The 17,803-nt window shown below is 44.3% G+C and overlaps 1 protein-coding gene across 1 annotated transcript; it reads right to left on the bottom strand.

Annotated features, from left to right (window-relative positions):
- Positions 1–17,526, bottom strand: cpvl (carboxypeptidase vitellogenic like). Its single transcript, XM_031812084.1, has 13 exons — positions 17,384–17,526; positions 16,956–17,137; positions 16,373–16,491; positions 15,754–15,868; positions 13,232–13,290; positions 11,712–11,791; positions 9,486–9,552; positions 9,087–9,209; positions 8,747–8,878; positions 8,021–8,119; positions 3,731–3,904; positions 3,131–3,313; positions 1–503 (listed from the first exon to the last, which is right to left on the bottom strand). The coding sequence occupies exons 1-13, from the start codon at positions 17,386–17,388 to the stop codon at positions 405–407; spliced, it is 1,437 nt and encodes a 478-aa protein (XP_031667944.1). The 5' UTR covers positions 17,389–17,526; the 3' UTR covers positions 1–404.
- Positions 17,527–17,803: the final 277 nt, after the last annotated feature.

The following is a 17,803-nucleotide window of genomic DNA, read 5'->3' as shown; positions in this document are numbered from 1 at the left end:
TTGGTTTCATTAATTTTTTTATTACAATTGCATTGCATGCCATCTCTTCATCTTAAATCATACATTGATCATGTGCAGCATAAATCATTATTCCCCACAGTCAAAAAAAGAATCATTTTGACAGATCCACAGAATATCAAACATAAGGATTCATTGGCAGTGCATCAGAGTGCAGTCAGAATCTGAGGGTTAAAGTAGTATTTAGGAGGTCATTAAAGTCTGATGAAGGCAGCATAGCTGTCCAGACGTCTATATCCATGACATGTATTCCTTTCTAGGTGATAGACCTCTACCATGTATAATTGTGTAATTGTGTTTGAAATAAACACTGGGAATCTGGAGACACTCTGAATCAAAAGGTGGAAGAACTCAGATCAACTGTGTTCCTGCTCAGTCCCGCCCACTTAAATAAATCCCTGTGTTGAGAGGAATCTGTCAATCATATCAAAGGACCTCTGTGGTTGGTCGTATGGTAGTATGTGTCCTCCCCCTCGTACAATCACCTGCATGACAAGGAGACAGACAGACAGTCAGACAGGTTTAGCATGTGAACCAGTTTCCCCATCAGCAGCACTGTGTTCCCACCTGGTGTCCATAAAGTTGATCGTATCTTCCTGGCACAGCCATTTTCAATAAGACTCTACTTGCAATAATTGTCACGTGCTTGTTTTTTTCCCTACTAAACTTAGTTGAATGCACTGACTAAGGTGTTCTGCATGAGATCTACTGCTAAATTACTCACATTATGTTTAGTAATGCTATGTTAACATTTTCCATTTTAAAGGGTGGCCAAATGCCCTGAATACCCAGTAAAGTCCTGGGCCCAGATTCACAAAACACTTCTTACGCAATAACTTAAGAAAAAAAATAAGAAGTTCACAAGATATTTGGTAAATGCAATTCCTCAAGAATTCCTTAAGATTTAATTATTTTCTTTCAAACTCCTCAAATATCTTATGTACAGTTGAAGCCGGAAGTTTACATACACCTGAGCCAAATACATTTAAACTAAGTTTTTCACAATTCCTGACATTTAAACCTAGTAAAGATTCCCTGTCTTAGGATCACAACTGTATTTCAAGAATGTGAAATATCACAATAATAGTTGAGGGACTGATTTAGCTTTTTTCAGCTTTTATTTCTTTCATCACATTCCCAGTGGGTCAGAAGTTTACATACACTCAATTAGTATTTGGTAGCATTGCCTTTAAATTGTTTAACTTGGGTCAAACATTGCATCCACAAGCTTCCCACAATAAGTTGGGTGAATTTTGGCCCATTCCTCCTGACAGAGCTGGTGTAACTGAGTCAGGTTTGTAAGCCTCCTTGCTCGCACACGCTTTTTCAGTTCTGCCCACACATTTTCTATGGGATTGAGGTCAGGGCTTTGTGATGGCTATTCCAATACCTTGACTTTGTTGTCCTTAAGCCATTTTGACAACAACTTTGGAAGTATGCTTGGGGTCATTGTCCATTTGGAAGAATCATTTGCGACCAAGCTTTAACTTCCTGACTGTTGCTTCAACATATCCACACAATTTTCCTCCCTCATGATTCATGACATCTATTTTGTGAAGTGCACCAGTCCCTCCTGCAGCAAAGCACCCCCACAACATGATGCTGCCACCCCCTTACTTCACGGTTGGGATGGTGTTCTTCAGCTTGGAAGCCTCCCCTTATTCCTCCAAACATATCAATGGTCATTATGGCCAAACAGTTCTATATTTGTTTCATCAGACCAGAGGACATTTCTCCAAAAAGTACGATCTTTGTCCCCATGTGCAGTTGCAAACCGTAGTCTGGCTACTTTATGGCGGTTTTGGAGCAGTGGCTTCTTCCTTGTTGAGTGGCCTTTCAGGTTATGTCGATATAGGACTTGTTATACTGTGGATATAGATACTTTTGTACCTGTTTCCTACAGCATCTTCACAAGGTCCTTTACTGTTGTTCTGGGATTGATTTGCACTTTTCGCACCAAAGTACGTTCATCTCTAGGCGACAGAACGCCTAGAGATGAACGGAGACTTGATTACACACAGGTGGATTGTATTTATCATCATTAGTCATTTAGGTCAACATTGGATCATTCAGAGATCCTCACTGAACTTCTGGAGAGAGTTTGCTGCACTGAAAGTAAAGGCGCGGAATAATTTTGCACGCCCAATTTTTCAGTTTTTGATTTGTTAAAAAAGTTTGAAATACCCAATAAATGTCGTTCCACTTCATGATTGTGTCCCACTTGTTGTTGATTTTTCACAAAAAAATACAGTTTTATATCTTTATGTTTGAAGCCTGAAATGTGGCAAAAGGTCACAAAGTTCAAGGGGGCCGGATACTTTCGCAAGGCACTGTATGTCAATTAGCCTACCAGAAGCTTCTAAAGCCATGACATACTTTTGTGGAATTTTCCAAGCTGTTTAAAAGGCACAGTCAACTTGTATGTAAACTTCTGACCCACTGGAATTGTGATACAGGGAATTATAAGTGAAATAATGTCTGTAAACAATTGTTGGAAAAATTACTTGTGTCATGCACAAAGTAGATGTCCTAACCAACTTGCCAAAACTCTAGTTTGTTGACAAGAAATTTGTGGAGTGGTTGAAAAAAAGAGTTTTAATGACTCCAACCTCAGTGTATGTAAACTTCCGACTTCAACTGTATCTTCTTACGATGTTTGTTGCTAGGCACCCGATTTAGCTAGCTATCTGGCTAGCAATGGCAATCATGTTAGCAAATTTCCAACTGAGATGACTCTTCTAAAACATGTTCTTGGGTTTAAAATAATAAATACTGAAACTTTCAGATGAAGTTTGAGTGAATTAAACATGTTCAATTGCTTTCATTTTCTCTCACTGCCCTGAGATTAAGACAAGGGTTTAGCTATCTCAGAATTCAAGAACACTTGCAAGAACTTTATTTTCAAGAATCTAATTTCTTCTTAACTTTTTGCTTCAGGAGAAACATAAGAAATAGTGCAAGATAATTTCCTCTAACCTTTTTGAGGAATAGCAACTTTGCTTAACTTTCTTCTTCAGTCTATAGTTAAGGAAACAAATGGCAGCTAAGAAGAAATGTCTTCTTAAGAAGGTTTTGTGAATCCGACCCCTGGACACAGACATGCAGTACTCACCTGGTAGAATTCCCCTACTTGGCGAACATATCCAGCCACCTCTGTGTCCTCTGGCTGGATCTTCCAATGGAAGCGAGAGGCTTTGTTGAACTCATCAGCCCCGGTCCAGTTCACCGTGGGCAGGAACCTCTCGGTCAGGGGGGCCGCCACAATCACATCCAGCTGACCACTGTAAATCAACACCTGTGTGTGTGTGTGTTGTGGTGTGTGTACAGAAGAGAGAGAGAGAGAAACACAGGTAAGGCATTTATTCAATGATTACAGTATAGTGGTCCAAGCAATAGCTGAGGAGAGGAGCTCGTGACGGACGCCGCAGCTCGTGACGGACGCCGCAGCCCGTGACGGACGCCTTAGCCCGTGACGGACGCCGTAGCCCGTGACGGATACTGTAAACCAAAGTTAAACCATGGCTCAGTTGGTAGAGCGCGCCGCTCGCAGAGCAAGGATTGTGGGTTAGATTCCCTGGGCCACTCATACATAAAATGGACGCACGCGTCAGTGTCTCTGGATAAAAGCGTCTGCTAAATGGCATATATTATAGATCTGTGCTGTTAATAGAAGCATGTCTGAGTGCTAGATGGGCATCAACTCTAGTCTCACCCTGTAGTTGTCCATGAGCGTGGCGAGCCAGGGTTTGATGCTCTTCATGACGTCCTGCAGCAGGTGTTTCTCCACCTCCGAGCCGTCGTGGAACGTCAGGTTCCCCACGTGGATGGAGCGCCGCACCTCTGCCAGCGTCACAAACTGGGAGAAATACTCCTGATCCGCAGGCTCCTGTAGCATAGAGAACCATAACATAACATTATTAAAACGTGCATCTGTGTGTAAGCCTCGCTCTGTGTACCTACCTGACCTTTATTCAATCAGCTGGGTGTCTGTGTAAGCCTTGCTCTGTGTACCTACCTGACCTTTATTCAATCAGCTGGGTGTCTGTGTAAGCCTCGCTCTGTGTACCTACCTGACCTTTATTCAATCAGCTGGGTGTCTGTGTAAGCCTTGCTCTGTGTACCTACCTGACCTTTATTCAATCAGCTGGGTGTCTGTGTAAGCCTCGCTCTGTGTACCTACCTGACCTTTATTCAATCAGCTGGGTGTCTGTGTAAGCCTTGCTCTGTGTACCTACCTGACCTTTATTCAATCAGCTGGGTGTCTGTGTAAGCCTCGCTCTGTGTACCTACCTGACCTTTATTCAATCAGCTGGGTGTCTGTGTAAGCCTCGCTCTGTGTACCTACCTGACCTTTATTCAATCAGCTGGGTGTCTGTGTAAGCCTCGCTCTGTGTACCTACCTGACCTTTATTCAATCAGCTGGGTGTCTGTGTAAGCCTCGCTCTGTGTACCTACCTGACCTTTATTCAATCAGCTGGGTGTCTGTGTAAGCCTTGCTCTGTGTACCTACCTGACCTTTATTCAATCAGCTGGGTGTCTGTGTAAGCCTTGCTCTGTGTACCTACCTGACCTTTATTCAATCAGCTGGGTGTCTGTGTAAGCCTTGCTCTGTGTACCTACCTGACCTTTATTCAATCAGCTGGGTGTCTGTGTAAGCCTCGCTCTGTGTACCTACCTGACCTTTATTCAATCAGCTGGGTGTCTGTGTAAGCCTTGCTCTGTGTACCTACCTGACCTTTATTCAATCAGCTGGGTGTCTGTGTAAGCCTTGCTCTGTGTACCTACCTGACCTTTATTCAATCAGCTGGGTGTCTGTGTAAGCCTTGCTCTGTGTACCTACCTGACCTTTATTCAATCAGCTGGGTGTCTGTGTAAGCCTCGCTCTGTGTACCTACCTGACCTTTATTCAATCAGCTGGGTGTCTGTGTAAGCCTCGCTCTGTGTACCTACCTGACCTTTATTCAATCAGCTGGGTGTCTGTGTAAGCCTTGCTCTGTGTACCTACCTGACCTTTATTCAATCAGCTGGGTGTCTGTGTAAGCCTCGCTCTGTGTACCTACCTGACCTTTATTCAATCAGCTGGGTGTCTGTGTAAGCCTTGCTCTGTGTACCTACCTGACCTTTATTCAATCAGCTGGGTGTCTGTGTAAGCCTTGCTCTGTGTACCTACCTGACCTTTATTCAATCAGCTGGGTGTCTGTGTAAGCCTCGCTCTGTGTACCTACCTGACCTTTATTCAATCAGCTGGGTGTCTGTGTAAGCCTCGCTCTGTGTACCTACCTGACCTTTATTCAATCAGCTGGGTGTCTGTGTAAGCCTCGCTCTGTGTACCTACCTGACCTTTATTCAATCAGCTGGGTGTCTGTGTAAGCCTCGCTCTGTGTACCTACCTGACCTTTATTCAATCAGCTGGGTGTCTGTGTGAGCCTCGCTCTGTGTACCTACCTGACCTTTATTCAATCAGCTGGGTGTCTGTGTAAGCCTCGCTCTGTGTACCTACCTGACCTTTATTCAATCAGCTGGGTGTCTGTGTGAGCCTTGCTCTGTGTACCTACCTGACCTTTATTCAATCAGCTGGGTGTCTGTGTAAGCCTCGCTCTGTGTACCTACCTGACCTTTATTCAATCAGCTGGGTGTCTGTGTAAGCCTTGCTCTGTGTACCTACCTGACCTTTATTCAATCAGCTGGGTGTCTGTGTAAGCCTCGCTCTGTGTACCTACCTGACCTTTATTCAATCAGCTGGGTGTCTGTGTAAGCCTCGCTCTGTGTACCTACCTGACCTTTATTCAATCAGCTGGGTGTCTGTGTAAGCCTCGCTCTGTGTACCTACCTGACCTTTATTCAATCAGCTGGGTGTCTGTGTAAGCCTTGCTCTGTGTACCTACCTGACCTTTATTCAATCAGCTGGGTGTCTGTGTAAGCCTCGCTCTGTGTACCTACCTGACCTTTATTCAATCAGCTGGGTGTCTGTGTAAGCCTCGCTCTGTGTACCTACCTGACCTTTATTCAATCAGCTGGGTGTCTGTGTAAGCCTCGCTCTGTGTACCTACCTGACCTTTATTCAATCAGCTGGGTGTCTGTGTAAGCCTCGCTCTGTGTACCTACCTGACCTTTATTCAATCAGCTGGGTGTCTGTGTAAGCCTCGCTCTGTGTACCTACCTGACCTTTATTCAATCAGCTGGGTGTCTGTGTAAGCCTTGCTCTGTGTACCTACCTGACCTTTATTCAATCAGCTGGGTGTCTGTGTAAGCCTCGCTCTGTGTACCTACCTGACCTTTATTCAATCAGCTGGGTGTCTGTGTAAGCCTCGCTCTGTGTACCTACCTGACCTTTATTCAATCAGCTGGGTGTCTGTGTAAGCCTTGCTCTGTGTACCTACCTGACCTTTATTCAATCAGCTGGGTGTCTGTGTAAGCCTCGCTCTGTGTACCTACCTGACCTTTATTCAATCAGCTGGGTGTCTGTGTAAGCCTTGCTCTGTGTACCTACCTGACCTTTATTCAATCAGCTGGGTGTCTGTGTAAGCCTCGCTCTGTGTACCTACCTGACCTTTATTCAATCAGCTGGGTGTCTGTGTAAGCCTTGCTCTGTGTACCTACCTGACCTTTATTCAATCAGCTGGGTGTCTGTGTAAGCCTCGCTCTGTGTACCTACCTGACCTTTATTCAATCAGCTGGGTGTCTGTGTAAGCCTCGCTCTGTGTACCTACCTGACCTTTATTCAATCAGCTGGGTGTCTGTGTAAGCCTTGCTCTGTGTACCTACCTGACCTTTATTCAATCAGCTGGGTGTCTGTGTAAGCCTCGCTCTGTGTACCTACCTGACCTTTATTCAATCAGCTGGGTGTCTGTGTAAGCCTTGCTCTGTGTACCTACCTGACCTTTATTCAATCAGCTGGGTGTCTGTGTAAGCCTTGTAAGAAGACAGATTTCATTCAGGAAATCTTCCCCGGGTAATATAACTGGACCTTTATTCAATCAGCTGGGTGTCTGTGTAAGCCTTGTAAGAAGACAGATTTCATTCAGGAAATCTTCCCTGGGTAATATAACTGGACCTTTATTCAATCAGCTGGGTGTCTGTGTAAGCCTCGCTCTGTGTACCTACCTGACCTTTATTCAATCAGCTGGGTGTCTGTGTAAGCCTCGCTCTGTGTACCTACCTGACCTTTATTCAATCAGCTGGGTGTCTGTGTAAGCCTTGCTCTGTGTACCTACCTGACCTTTATTCAATCAGCTGGGTGTCTGTGTAAGCCTTGTAAGAAGACAGATTTCATTCAGGAAATCTTCCCCGGGTAATATAACTGGACCTTTATTCAATCAGCTGGGTGTCTGTGTAAGCCTTGTAAGAAGACAGATTTCATTCAGGAAATCTTCCCTGGGTAATATAACTGGACCTTTATTCAATCAGCTGGGTGTCTGTGTAAGCCTCGCTCTGTGTACCTACCTGACCTTTATTCAATCAGCTGGGTGTCTGTGTAAGCCTCGCTCTGTGTACCTACCTGACCTTTATTCAATCAGCTGGGTGTCTGTGTAAGCCTTGCTCTGTGTACCTACCTGACCTTTATTCAATCAGCTGGGTGTCTGTGTAAGCCTTGTAAGAAGACAGATTTCATTCAGGAAATCTTCCCCGGGTAATATAACTGGACCTTTATTCAATCAGCTGGGTGTCTGTGTAAGCCTTGTAAGAAGACAGATTTCATTCAGGAAATCTTCCCCGGGTAATATAACTGGACCTTTATTCAATCAGCTGGGTGTCTGTGTAAGCCTCGCTCTGTGTACCTACCTGACACTTATTCAATCAGCTGGGTGTCTGTGTAAGCCTCGCTCTGTGTACCTACCTGACCTTTATTCAATCAGCTGGGTGTCTGTGTAAGCCTCGCTCTGTGTACCTACCTGACCTTTATTCAATCAGCTGGGTGTCTGTGTAAGCCTCGCTCTGTGTACCTACCTGACCTTTATTCAATCAGCTGGGTGTCTGTGTAAGCCTCGCTCTGTGTACCTACCTGACACTGCAAGTAATTGAAGTAGTTGGTGCAGCCAGTGGCGTTCTGGAAGAACGAGGGGTATGGCAGAATGTCCCCATTCAGCAAGCTGTCAAATACCTGCAGGACAAGAGGACAGTGGAAGAACGAGGGGTACGGCAGAATGTCCCCATTCAGCAAGCTGTCAAATACCTGCAGGACAAGAGGACAGTGGAAGAACGAGGGGTACGGCAGAATGTCCCCATTCAGCAAGCTGTCAAATACCTGCAGGACAAGAGGACAGTGGAAGAACGAGGGGTACGGCAGAATGTCCCCATTCAGCAAGCTGTCAAATACCTGCAGGACAGTGGAAGAACGAGGGGTACGGCAGAATGTCCCCATTCAGCAAGCTGTCAAATACCTGCAGGACAGTGGAAGAACGAGGGGTACGGCAGAATGTCCCCATTCAGCAAGCTGTCAAATACCTGCAGGACAAGAGGACAGTGGAAGAACGAGGGGTACGGCAGAATGTCCCCATTCAGCAAGCTGTCAAATACCTGCAGGACAAGAGGACAGTGGAAGAACGAGGGGTACGGCAGAATGTCCCCATTCAGCAAGCTGTCAAATACCTGCAGGACAAGAGGACAGTGGAAGAACGTACCAGGAAGTTGGAGGCCTTGAAAGAATGACTGCCAGACATTCAGATATGTGGAGTGGACAACAAAAACACACAGTTTATTGTGTTAGCAGATGCAGTCAGGGTCTTACCTCGAAGGCCTCCACCCATTTCTCCTGCTGGATGAGCTGCACCCCACTGGCTGTCTGCTGCTCAACATACTGCTTCTGGAGCATGTCTATCAGGCCTGTCTGGTACAGGAAGTCGCCATACCCTCCCAGCATCTGAGAGAGAAGGGGAGAGAGAGAGAGAGAGACAGAACAGGTGAGACCAAGGGAAAGAGCAAATGAAGAACAAAAACAACCTTTTTTTCATCCTGGAGATATAATAATATATCTTAAATTATATTACTGATATATTTCATATTAAGTCAAGAAGTGTCAAACAATGCTGAGTAAAGTTGAAATCACGGTGTATTAAAACACAACCCACCAGCTCTGGGTCACAGAGGCCGTCTCCAATGGCAACTCCCTTGAAGTTGATCTTCACCTTAGCAATGGGGTTATGCTTATGGATGTAGTAACCAATGGCTGGGACATACTTTCCTGCATAGGACTGAGGACATCGAGGACAATTCCAATCAACTTTAGTGTCTGTGTTCTGATTGAAGAAAGTCATTTCAATTTGATGTTATTATGCATTTAAGTGGAAAGATTATTCTTGTTGCTATAGCAGAGACCCTAAAATAACAATTTTAAGACCTTGTTCAGCATCATAAAAGGGAATAAAAAGCAGATGTCTTTGTAGATTTGGGGAATTTGCCAACTAGGATGTAGGGAAGTTGTGGAATGTTATGTGGAACACAGATGTGGAGACTAGAACCAAACTCACCTCTCCTGTAGCATAGAAGTCATTGGACTGATACTCAGAGAAGATCTGGAAGAACTGAGTCAATGCGCTAGAGGACAGACACAAGATGAGAAAAACAATGGATGCCATGTGACATAACCAAGGTCCTAGATGTACATTGACCAGAGACCATGATGCAATAACCAAGGTCCTAGATGTACATTGACCAGAGACCATGATACCATGTGACATAACCAAGGTTCTAGATGTATATTGGACATCCGGAAGCTAGCCGCACCAATGGGGCGGCAGGGTAGCCTAGTGGTTAGAGCGTTGGACTAGTAACCGGAAGGTTGCAAGTTCAAACCCCCGAGCTGACAAGGTACAAATCTGTCTTCCTTTTGCTATTCATTGATACAGCTCAGCGTTCAACACCATAGTACCCTCAAAGCTCATCACTAAGCTAAGGATCCTGGGACTAAACACCTCCCTCTGCAACTGAATCCTGGACTTCCTGACGGGCCACCCCCAGGTGGTGAGGGTAGGTAGCAACACATCTGCCACGCTGATCCTCAACACTGGAGCTCCACAGGGGTGCGTGCTCAGTCCCCTCCAGTACTCCCTGTTCACCCACGACTGCATGGCCAGGCACGACTCAAACACCATCATTAAGTTTGCAGACGACACAACAGTGGTAGGCCTGATCACCGACAACGACGAGACAGCCTATAGGGAGGAGGTCAGAGACCTGGCCGGGTGGTGCCAGAATAACAACCTATCCCTCAATGTAACCAAGACTAAGAAGATGATTGTGGACTACAGGAAAAGGAGGACCGAGCACGCCCCATTCTCATCGACGGAGCTGTAGTGGAGCAGGTTGAGAGCTTCAAGTTCCTTGGCGTCCACATCAACAACAAACTAGAATAGTCCAAACACACCAAGACAGTCGTGAAGAGGGCACGACAAAGCCTATTCCCCCTCAGGAAACTAAAAAGATTTGGCATGGGTCCTGAGATCCTCAAAAGGTTCTACAGCTGCAACATCAGTTGGATGCAACCTCACTGGTTGCATCACTGCCTGGTACAGCAATTGCTCGGCCTCCAACCGCAAGGCACTAGAGGGTAGTGCATACGGCCCAGTACATCACTGGAGCTAAGCTGCCTGCCATCCAGGACCTCTACACCAGGCGGTGTCAGAGGAAGGCCCTAAAAATGGTCAAAGACCCCAGCCACCCCAGTCATAGACTGTCTACTACCGCATTGCAAGCGGTACCGGAGTGCCAAGTCTAGGACAAAAAGGCTTCTCAACAGTTTTTACCCCCAAGCCATAAGACTCTTGAACAGGTAATCACATGGCTACCCGGACTATTTGCATTGTGTTCCCCCCCCCCCCCCCCCCCCAACTGCTCTTTTTACGCTGCTGCTCCTCTGTTTGTCATATATGCATAGTCACTTTAACTATATACATTCATGTACATACTACCTCAATTGGGCCGACCAACCAGTGCTCCCGCACATTGGCTAACCGGGCTATCTGCATTGTGTCCCACCCACCACCCCCTATTTTAAGCTACTGTTACTCGCTGTTCATCATATATGCATGGTCACTTTAACCATATCTACATGTACATACTACCTCAGCCTGACTAACCGGTGCCTGTATGTAGCCTTGCTACTTTTATAGCATAGCTACTGTATATAGCCTGTCTTTTTATTTCTTTACTTATCTATTGTTCACCTAACACCTTTTTTGCACTATTGGTTAGAGCCTGTAAATGAGCATTTCACTGTCCCCTGTTGTATTCGGGGGACGTGACAAACTTAGCACCATGCGCTCGGCCCGCCACAGGAGTCGCTAGAGCGCGATGGGAAGAGGACATCCCAGGCGGCCAAATCCTCCCCTAACCCGGACGACGCTGGGCCAATTGTGCGTCGCCTCATGGGTCTCCCGGTCACGGCCCGGCTGCAACACAGCCCGGGATCGAACCCAGATCTGTAGTGAGGCCTCAAGCCCTGCAGTGCATTAGACCGCTGCACCACTCAGAAAGGCCACCATCAGATCTTTACAATGCCTAGAGAAGTGTTTTCCATCTTAGGAACCACATCAATATGATAGAATGGTATTATAATCTGTGCATCGTGTAAGGCTGCGTTTACACAGGCAGCTCAATTCTGATTGGTCAAAAGACCAATTGGTAAATAAAAGATCAGAATTGAGCTGTCTGTAAATACAGCCTAATGCACCCAGAACCTCAGTGACCAGACTTACCTGTACAGATCTCTGCCTACATCATCCTGGTTCTGAGCAAAGCCTCGGTCATCATCAGTGAAACTGAACCCTGTTCCTACCTGGACAAGAAAACACACACCTGACATTACAATCACATACTGTACGTGCTGTTAGGTAACATTACAATGACATACTGTACATGTTGTTAGGTAACATTACAATGACATACTGTACATGTTGTTAGGTAACATTACAATCCCATACTGTACATGCTGTTAGGTAACATTACAATCCCATACTGCACATGCTATTAGGTAACATTACAATCCCATACTGCACATGCTGTTAGGTAACATTACAATGACATACTGTACATGCTGTTAGGTAACATTACAATCCCATACTGCACATGCTATTAGGTAACATTACAATCCCATACTGCACATGCTGTTAGGTAACATTATAATCACATACTGCACATGCTGTTAGGTAACATTACAATCCCATACTGCACATGCCGTTAGGTAACATTACAATCCCATACTGTACATGCTGTTAGGTAACATTACAATCCCATACTGCACATGCTATTAGGTAACATTACAATCCCATACTGCACATGCTGTTAGGTAACATTACAATCCCATACTGCACATGCTATTAGGTAACATTACAATCCCATACTGTACATGCTGTTAAGTAACATTACAATCCCATACTGCACATGCCGTTAGGTAACATTACAATCCCATACTGCACATGCTGTTAAGTAACATTACAATCCCATACTGCACATGCTGTTAGGTAACATTACAATCCCATACTGCACATGCTGTTAAGTAACATTACAATCCCATACTGCACATGCCGTTAGGTAACATTACAATCCCATACTGCACATGCTGTTAAGTAACATTACAATCCCATACTGCACATGCTGTTAAGTAACATTACAATCCCATACTGCACATGCTGTTAAGTAACATTACAATCCCATACTGCACATGCTGTTAAGTAACATTACAATCCCATACTGCACATGCTGTTAAGTAACATTACAATCCCATACTGCACATGCTGTTAAGTAACATTACAATCCCATACTGTACATGCTGTTAAGTAACATTACAATCCCATACTGTACATGCTGTTAAGTAACATTACAATCCCATACTGCACATGCTGTTAAGTAACATTACAATCCCATACTGCACATGCTGTTAAGTAACATTACAATCCCATACTGTACATGCTGTTAAGTAACATTACAATCCCATACTGTACATGCTGTTAAGTAACATTACAATCCCATACTGTACATGCTGTTAAGTAACATTACACACATTTTGATGAGAAAACTATTAAAGCAGCATAGAAACCAAATCAAACCTGTCTGATACATGATGTCCTAAATGGCACCCTATTCCCTATTTAGTACACTTCTTTTGACAAGAGGACCTGGTCAAAAGTAGAGCACTATAAAAGGGAATAGGGTGCCATTTGGATGCAAACAAACAGTGTTCATACATTCACACGAAGGAAGTAGAAGCCATACGTACTGGATTGTCGATGTACAGAACAGAGTATCTGGATGTCCAGGGATAGTCTCTGTAGCCCACTGTAAACAGGTGAAACAACAATACATGGAGAGAGATGAAGGTCCCACCACTACAGTAGGAACAGAGCTACATGGAGAGAGATGAAGGCCCCATCACTACAGTAGGAACAGAGCTACATGGAGAGAGATGAAGGTCCCACCACTACAGTAGGAACAGAGCTACATGGAGAGAGATGAAGGCCCCATCACTACAGTAGGAACATACAGGTGGCTTTCTGATAGAAATGACAGACAGGGGTCAGTACAGAGACACGTTACTATACACTAGACAGGGGTCAGTACAGAGTCATGTTATTATACACTAGACAGGGGTCAGTACAGAGACACGTTATTATACACTAGACAGGGGTCAGTACAGAGACACGTTATTATACACTAGACAGGGGTCAGTACAGAGACACGTTATTATACACTAGACAGGGGTCAGTACAGAGACACGTTACTATACACTAGACAGGGGTCAGTACAGAGACACGTTACTATACACTAGACAGGGGTCAGTACAGAGTCATGTTATTATACACTAGACAGGGGTCAGTACAGAGTCATGTTATTATACACTAGACAGGGGTCAGTACAGAGTCATGTTATTATACACTAGACAGGGGTCAGTACAGAGTCATGTTATTATACACTAGACAGGGGTCAGTACAGAGTCATGTTATTATACACTAGACAGGGGTCAGTACAGAGTCATGTTATTATACACTAGACAGGGGTCAGTACAGAGTCATGTTATTATACACTAGACAGGGGTCAGTACAGAGTCATGTTATTATACACTAGACAGGGGTCAGTACAGAGTCATGTTATTATACACTAGACAGGGGTCAGTACAGAGTCATGTTATTATACACTAGACAGGGGTCAGTACAGAGTCATGTTATTATACACTAGACAGGGGTCAGTACAGAGTCGTGTAATTATACACTAGACAGGGGTCAGTTGGGTCATGTAATTATACACTAGACAGGGGTCAGTTGAGTCATGTTATTATACACTAGACAGGGGTCAGTACAGTCATGTAATTATACACTAGACAGGGGTCAGTACAGAGTCATGTAATTATACACTAGACAGGGGTCAGTTGAGTCATGTAATTATACACTAGACAGGGGTCAGTAGAGTCATGTTATTATACACTAGACAGGGGTCAGTAGAGTCATGTTATTATACACTAGACAGGGGTCAGTACAGAGTCATGTTATTATACACTAGACAGGGGTCAGTACAGAGTCATGTTATTATACACTAGACAGGGGTCAGTACAGAGTCATGTTATTATACACTAGACAGGGGTCAGTACAGAGTCATGTTATTATACACTAGACAGGGGTCAGTACAGAGTCATGTTATTATACACTAGACAGGGGTCAGTACAGAGTCATGTTATTATACACTAGACAGGGGTCAGTACAGAGTCATGTTATTATACACTAGACAGGGGTCAGTACAGAGTCATGTTATTATACACTAGACAGGGGTCAGTACAGAGTCATGTTATTATACACTAGACAGGGGTCAGTACAGAGTCATGTTATTATACACTAGACAGGGGTCAGTACAGAGTCATGTTATTATACACTAGACAGGGGTCAGTACAGAGTCATGTTATTATACACTAGACAGGGGTCAGTACAGAGTCATGTTATTATACACTAGACAGGGGTCAGTACAGAGTCATGTTATTATACACTAGACAGGGGTCAGTACAGAGTCATGTTATTATACACTAGACAGGGGTCAGTACAGAGTCGTGTAATTATACACTAGACAGGGGTCAGTTGGGTCATGTAATTATACACTAGACAGGGGTCAGTTGAGTCATGTTATTATACACTAGACAGGGGTCAGTACAGTCATGTAATTATACACTAGACAGGGGTCAGTACAGAGTCATGTAATTATACACTAGACAGGGGTCAGTTGAGTCATGTAATTATACACTAGACAGGGGTCAGTTGAGTCATGTAATTATACACTAGACAGGGGTCAGTAGAGTCATGTTATTATACACTAGACAGGGGTCAGTAGAGTCATGTTATTATACACTAGACAGGGGTCAGTACAGAGTCATGTTATTATACACTAGACAGGGGTCAGTACAGAGTCATGTTATTATACACTAGACAGGGGTCAGTACAGAGTCATGTTATTATACACTAGACAGGGGTCAGTACAGAGTCATGTTATTATACACTAGACAGGGGTCAGTACAGAGTCATGTTATTATATACTAGACAGGGGTCAGTACAGAGTCATGTTATTATACACTAGACAGGGGTCAGTACAGAAACACGTTACTATACACTAGACCGGGGTCAGTACAGAGTCATGTTATTATACACTAGACAGGGGTCAGTACAGAGACACGTTACTATACACTAGACAGGGGTCAGTACAGAGTCATGTTATTATACACTAGACAGGGCTCAGTACAGAGACATATGGCGATGTTGGTACCTGTTAGGTTCTTCAATACAAAGTAGGGTCCATGTTCTACAAACAGCCCAAACATAGACGTGCCCCCAGGACCCCCCTGCAGCCACAGCAGGACTGGAGCAGTCTCAGGCCACTCCTGCAAATAGACAGACAGACAAATACAAGTTAGTAGTTCTCTAACAGTGGATAGTGGAGCTATCTTAGTGAGAGGCCTCCACCCAAAACCCTTCTAATACAACACTGCCACCTTGTGGCTAAGTCATTGACACACAGTTATGAAGGAAACACTGTTTAATCACTAGGACCTTGGTAATGTAGGCAGCAGAAAGGACTTGTTTTGTACTTACTTTATAGAGGCTAAGCCCATAAGTCTTTTGTTAAGTTTTCTGAAACCAAAACCTGTTGAAATGTACAATCCAAATAAAACAGTGCCCTGATTCACACATTCCTTTACAGGAACTGATAAAAGGTGATTGCTAGACAAACACATGCTATTGATTCTTGTCACGAGTGAAACTACAGAGGACACTGCAGCTGATATGGGTGGCACCCTATTCTCTATGGGGCCCTGGTCACAAGTAGTGCACTACAAAGGGAACAAGGTGCCATTTGGGACACATGGTACTGTAGTGTAGTGTACCTGAGCAGGGAAGAACCAGAAGTAGAGGTTGCTGTTGTATTTCTTGTTGACAGTGAGGTAGCCGGCATAACTCTTCACATTGGCACCAGGCAGGGGACCTACCAGACTCTGCTTCCGTGCTGAAAGATAGAACAGGTCATCGCTTTCAAATAACTGCCTCAAACCTCCTTTCATCTGAACACTACGATTAGTCTCCCTCAGACTTCTGTGTAATACTGTAACATTCATGACGTTAACATCACAACGTCGTAACAACTGTTCTGCACACGTTTATGTCATGTTTTGTTGCGTGGACCCCAGGATGAGTAGCTGCTGCATGTGCAACAGCTAATGGGGATCCACCTGCATTGCTTGCTGTTTGGGGTTTTAGGCTGGGTTTCTGTACAGCACTTTGAGATATCAGCTGATGTATGAAGGGCTATAGAAATACATTTGATTTGATCTGTGTTGATGATGGAAATAACATGATGCATAACGCAATCTCGTCTATTTTTTGAAAACTTGACAACTGCCTTGTACAACATTAGGGATAGCACTAACAGTTGAACAAAATATAGTTTCTGAGTAAAGTAAACCAACCTACCCTCTTCGATGTTGCCCTTTTCCAGGTAGGGGGTGAGAAAGAGCGGCTTGCCAGGGTCGGCTCCTCTGGAGAGCATGCTGACACGGTGAGATTTCCGGCAGAAGAAACTCGAGCAGCCCCTTGACTGTGTTGCCTCCAGAGAAGCCCACAGGAGAAGGACACACAGCGTCTCCTTCAACATTCTGTCAGGGGTGAGTGGAGAGCAGATACATTTGATAGTTTAGTTTCAACACAATTTCATTCTCACACATGTTTGCATTATCAAATGTTCAAATGTCTGATTTAGCTAGTTTGCGCATGTATTTAAAAAAAAAAAAAATCGATATAAAAAAGAAGGAATTAGCGAGCCTAGTCAAATAACCATTGAGAGAACTGCACTGCATAATCCAATGACCAGGCTTTCATACAGTTTTATTTTGCACACATACCTCATAATTGGGGCTCGCCTCCTCTGGAGTTCAGAGAAACCAGCTAATCCGTGTTATAGAAGCGAGATAAATCAAATCATCTGTCGTTTTACGTTGCTGCTCCGCGGTTGCTACAAAAATGGATTGGTCACATGATCACTGGGTGAGTGATCATGTGACTTCATGCTGTCTTGCGCAATCAAGTCCCTCATCCAACGGTGCGTTTCTGTTTCCGGTTCTCAACCATTCTTCACGTCGAAGAACTTTCGCAACTGCTAAATTCGACACCATTTTTTTTACGGTCTATCCAAATGGTTCATGAATGTTACGGTTTTCTTCAGGCATTGTATTTTTTAGCTGTTTGGTTTTAGATAAATGGATGTAGGCCTATTCACATGTTTATCTTGGGTGAATTATTTATGTGCACATGGTTAGTCAATG

Source organism: Oncorhynchus kisutch, unplaced genomic scaffold (assembly GCF_002021735.2).
Source record: "Oncorhynchus kisutch isolate 150728-3 unplaced genomic scaffold, Okis_V2 Okis02a-Okis13b_hom, whole genome shotgun sequence".
Lineage (NCBI taxonomy): Eukaryota > Metazoa > Chordata > Actinopteri > Salmoniformes > Salmonidae > Oncorhynchus > Oncorhynchus kisutch.
Note: the sequence above shows the minus strand (reverse complement) of the source record. Positions and strands in the feature narration are given on the sequence as shown.

Coding starts and splice junctions, on each gene's coding strand:
- cpvl (XM_031812084.1), bottom strand. Junction 16,492..16,955: donor AAAGGGCAACATCGAAGAGG/GTAGGTTGGTTT, acceptor TCTATCTTTCAG/CACGGAAGCAGAGTCTGGTA. Junction 3,314..3,730: donor CGCTCATGGACAACTACAGG/GTGAGACTAGAG, acceptor ACACACACACAG/GTGTTGATTTACAGTGGTCA.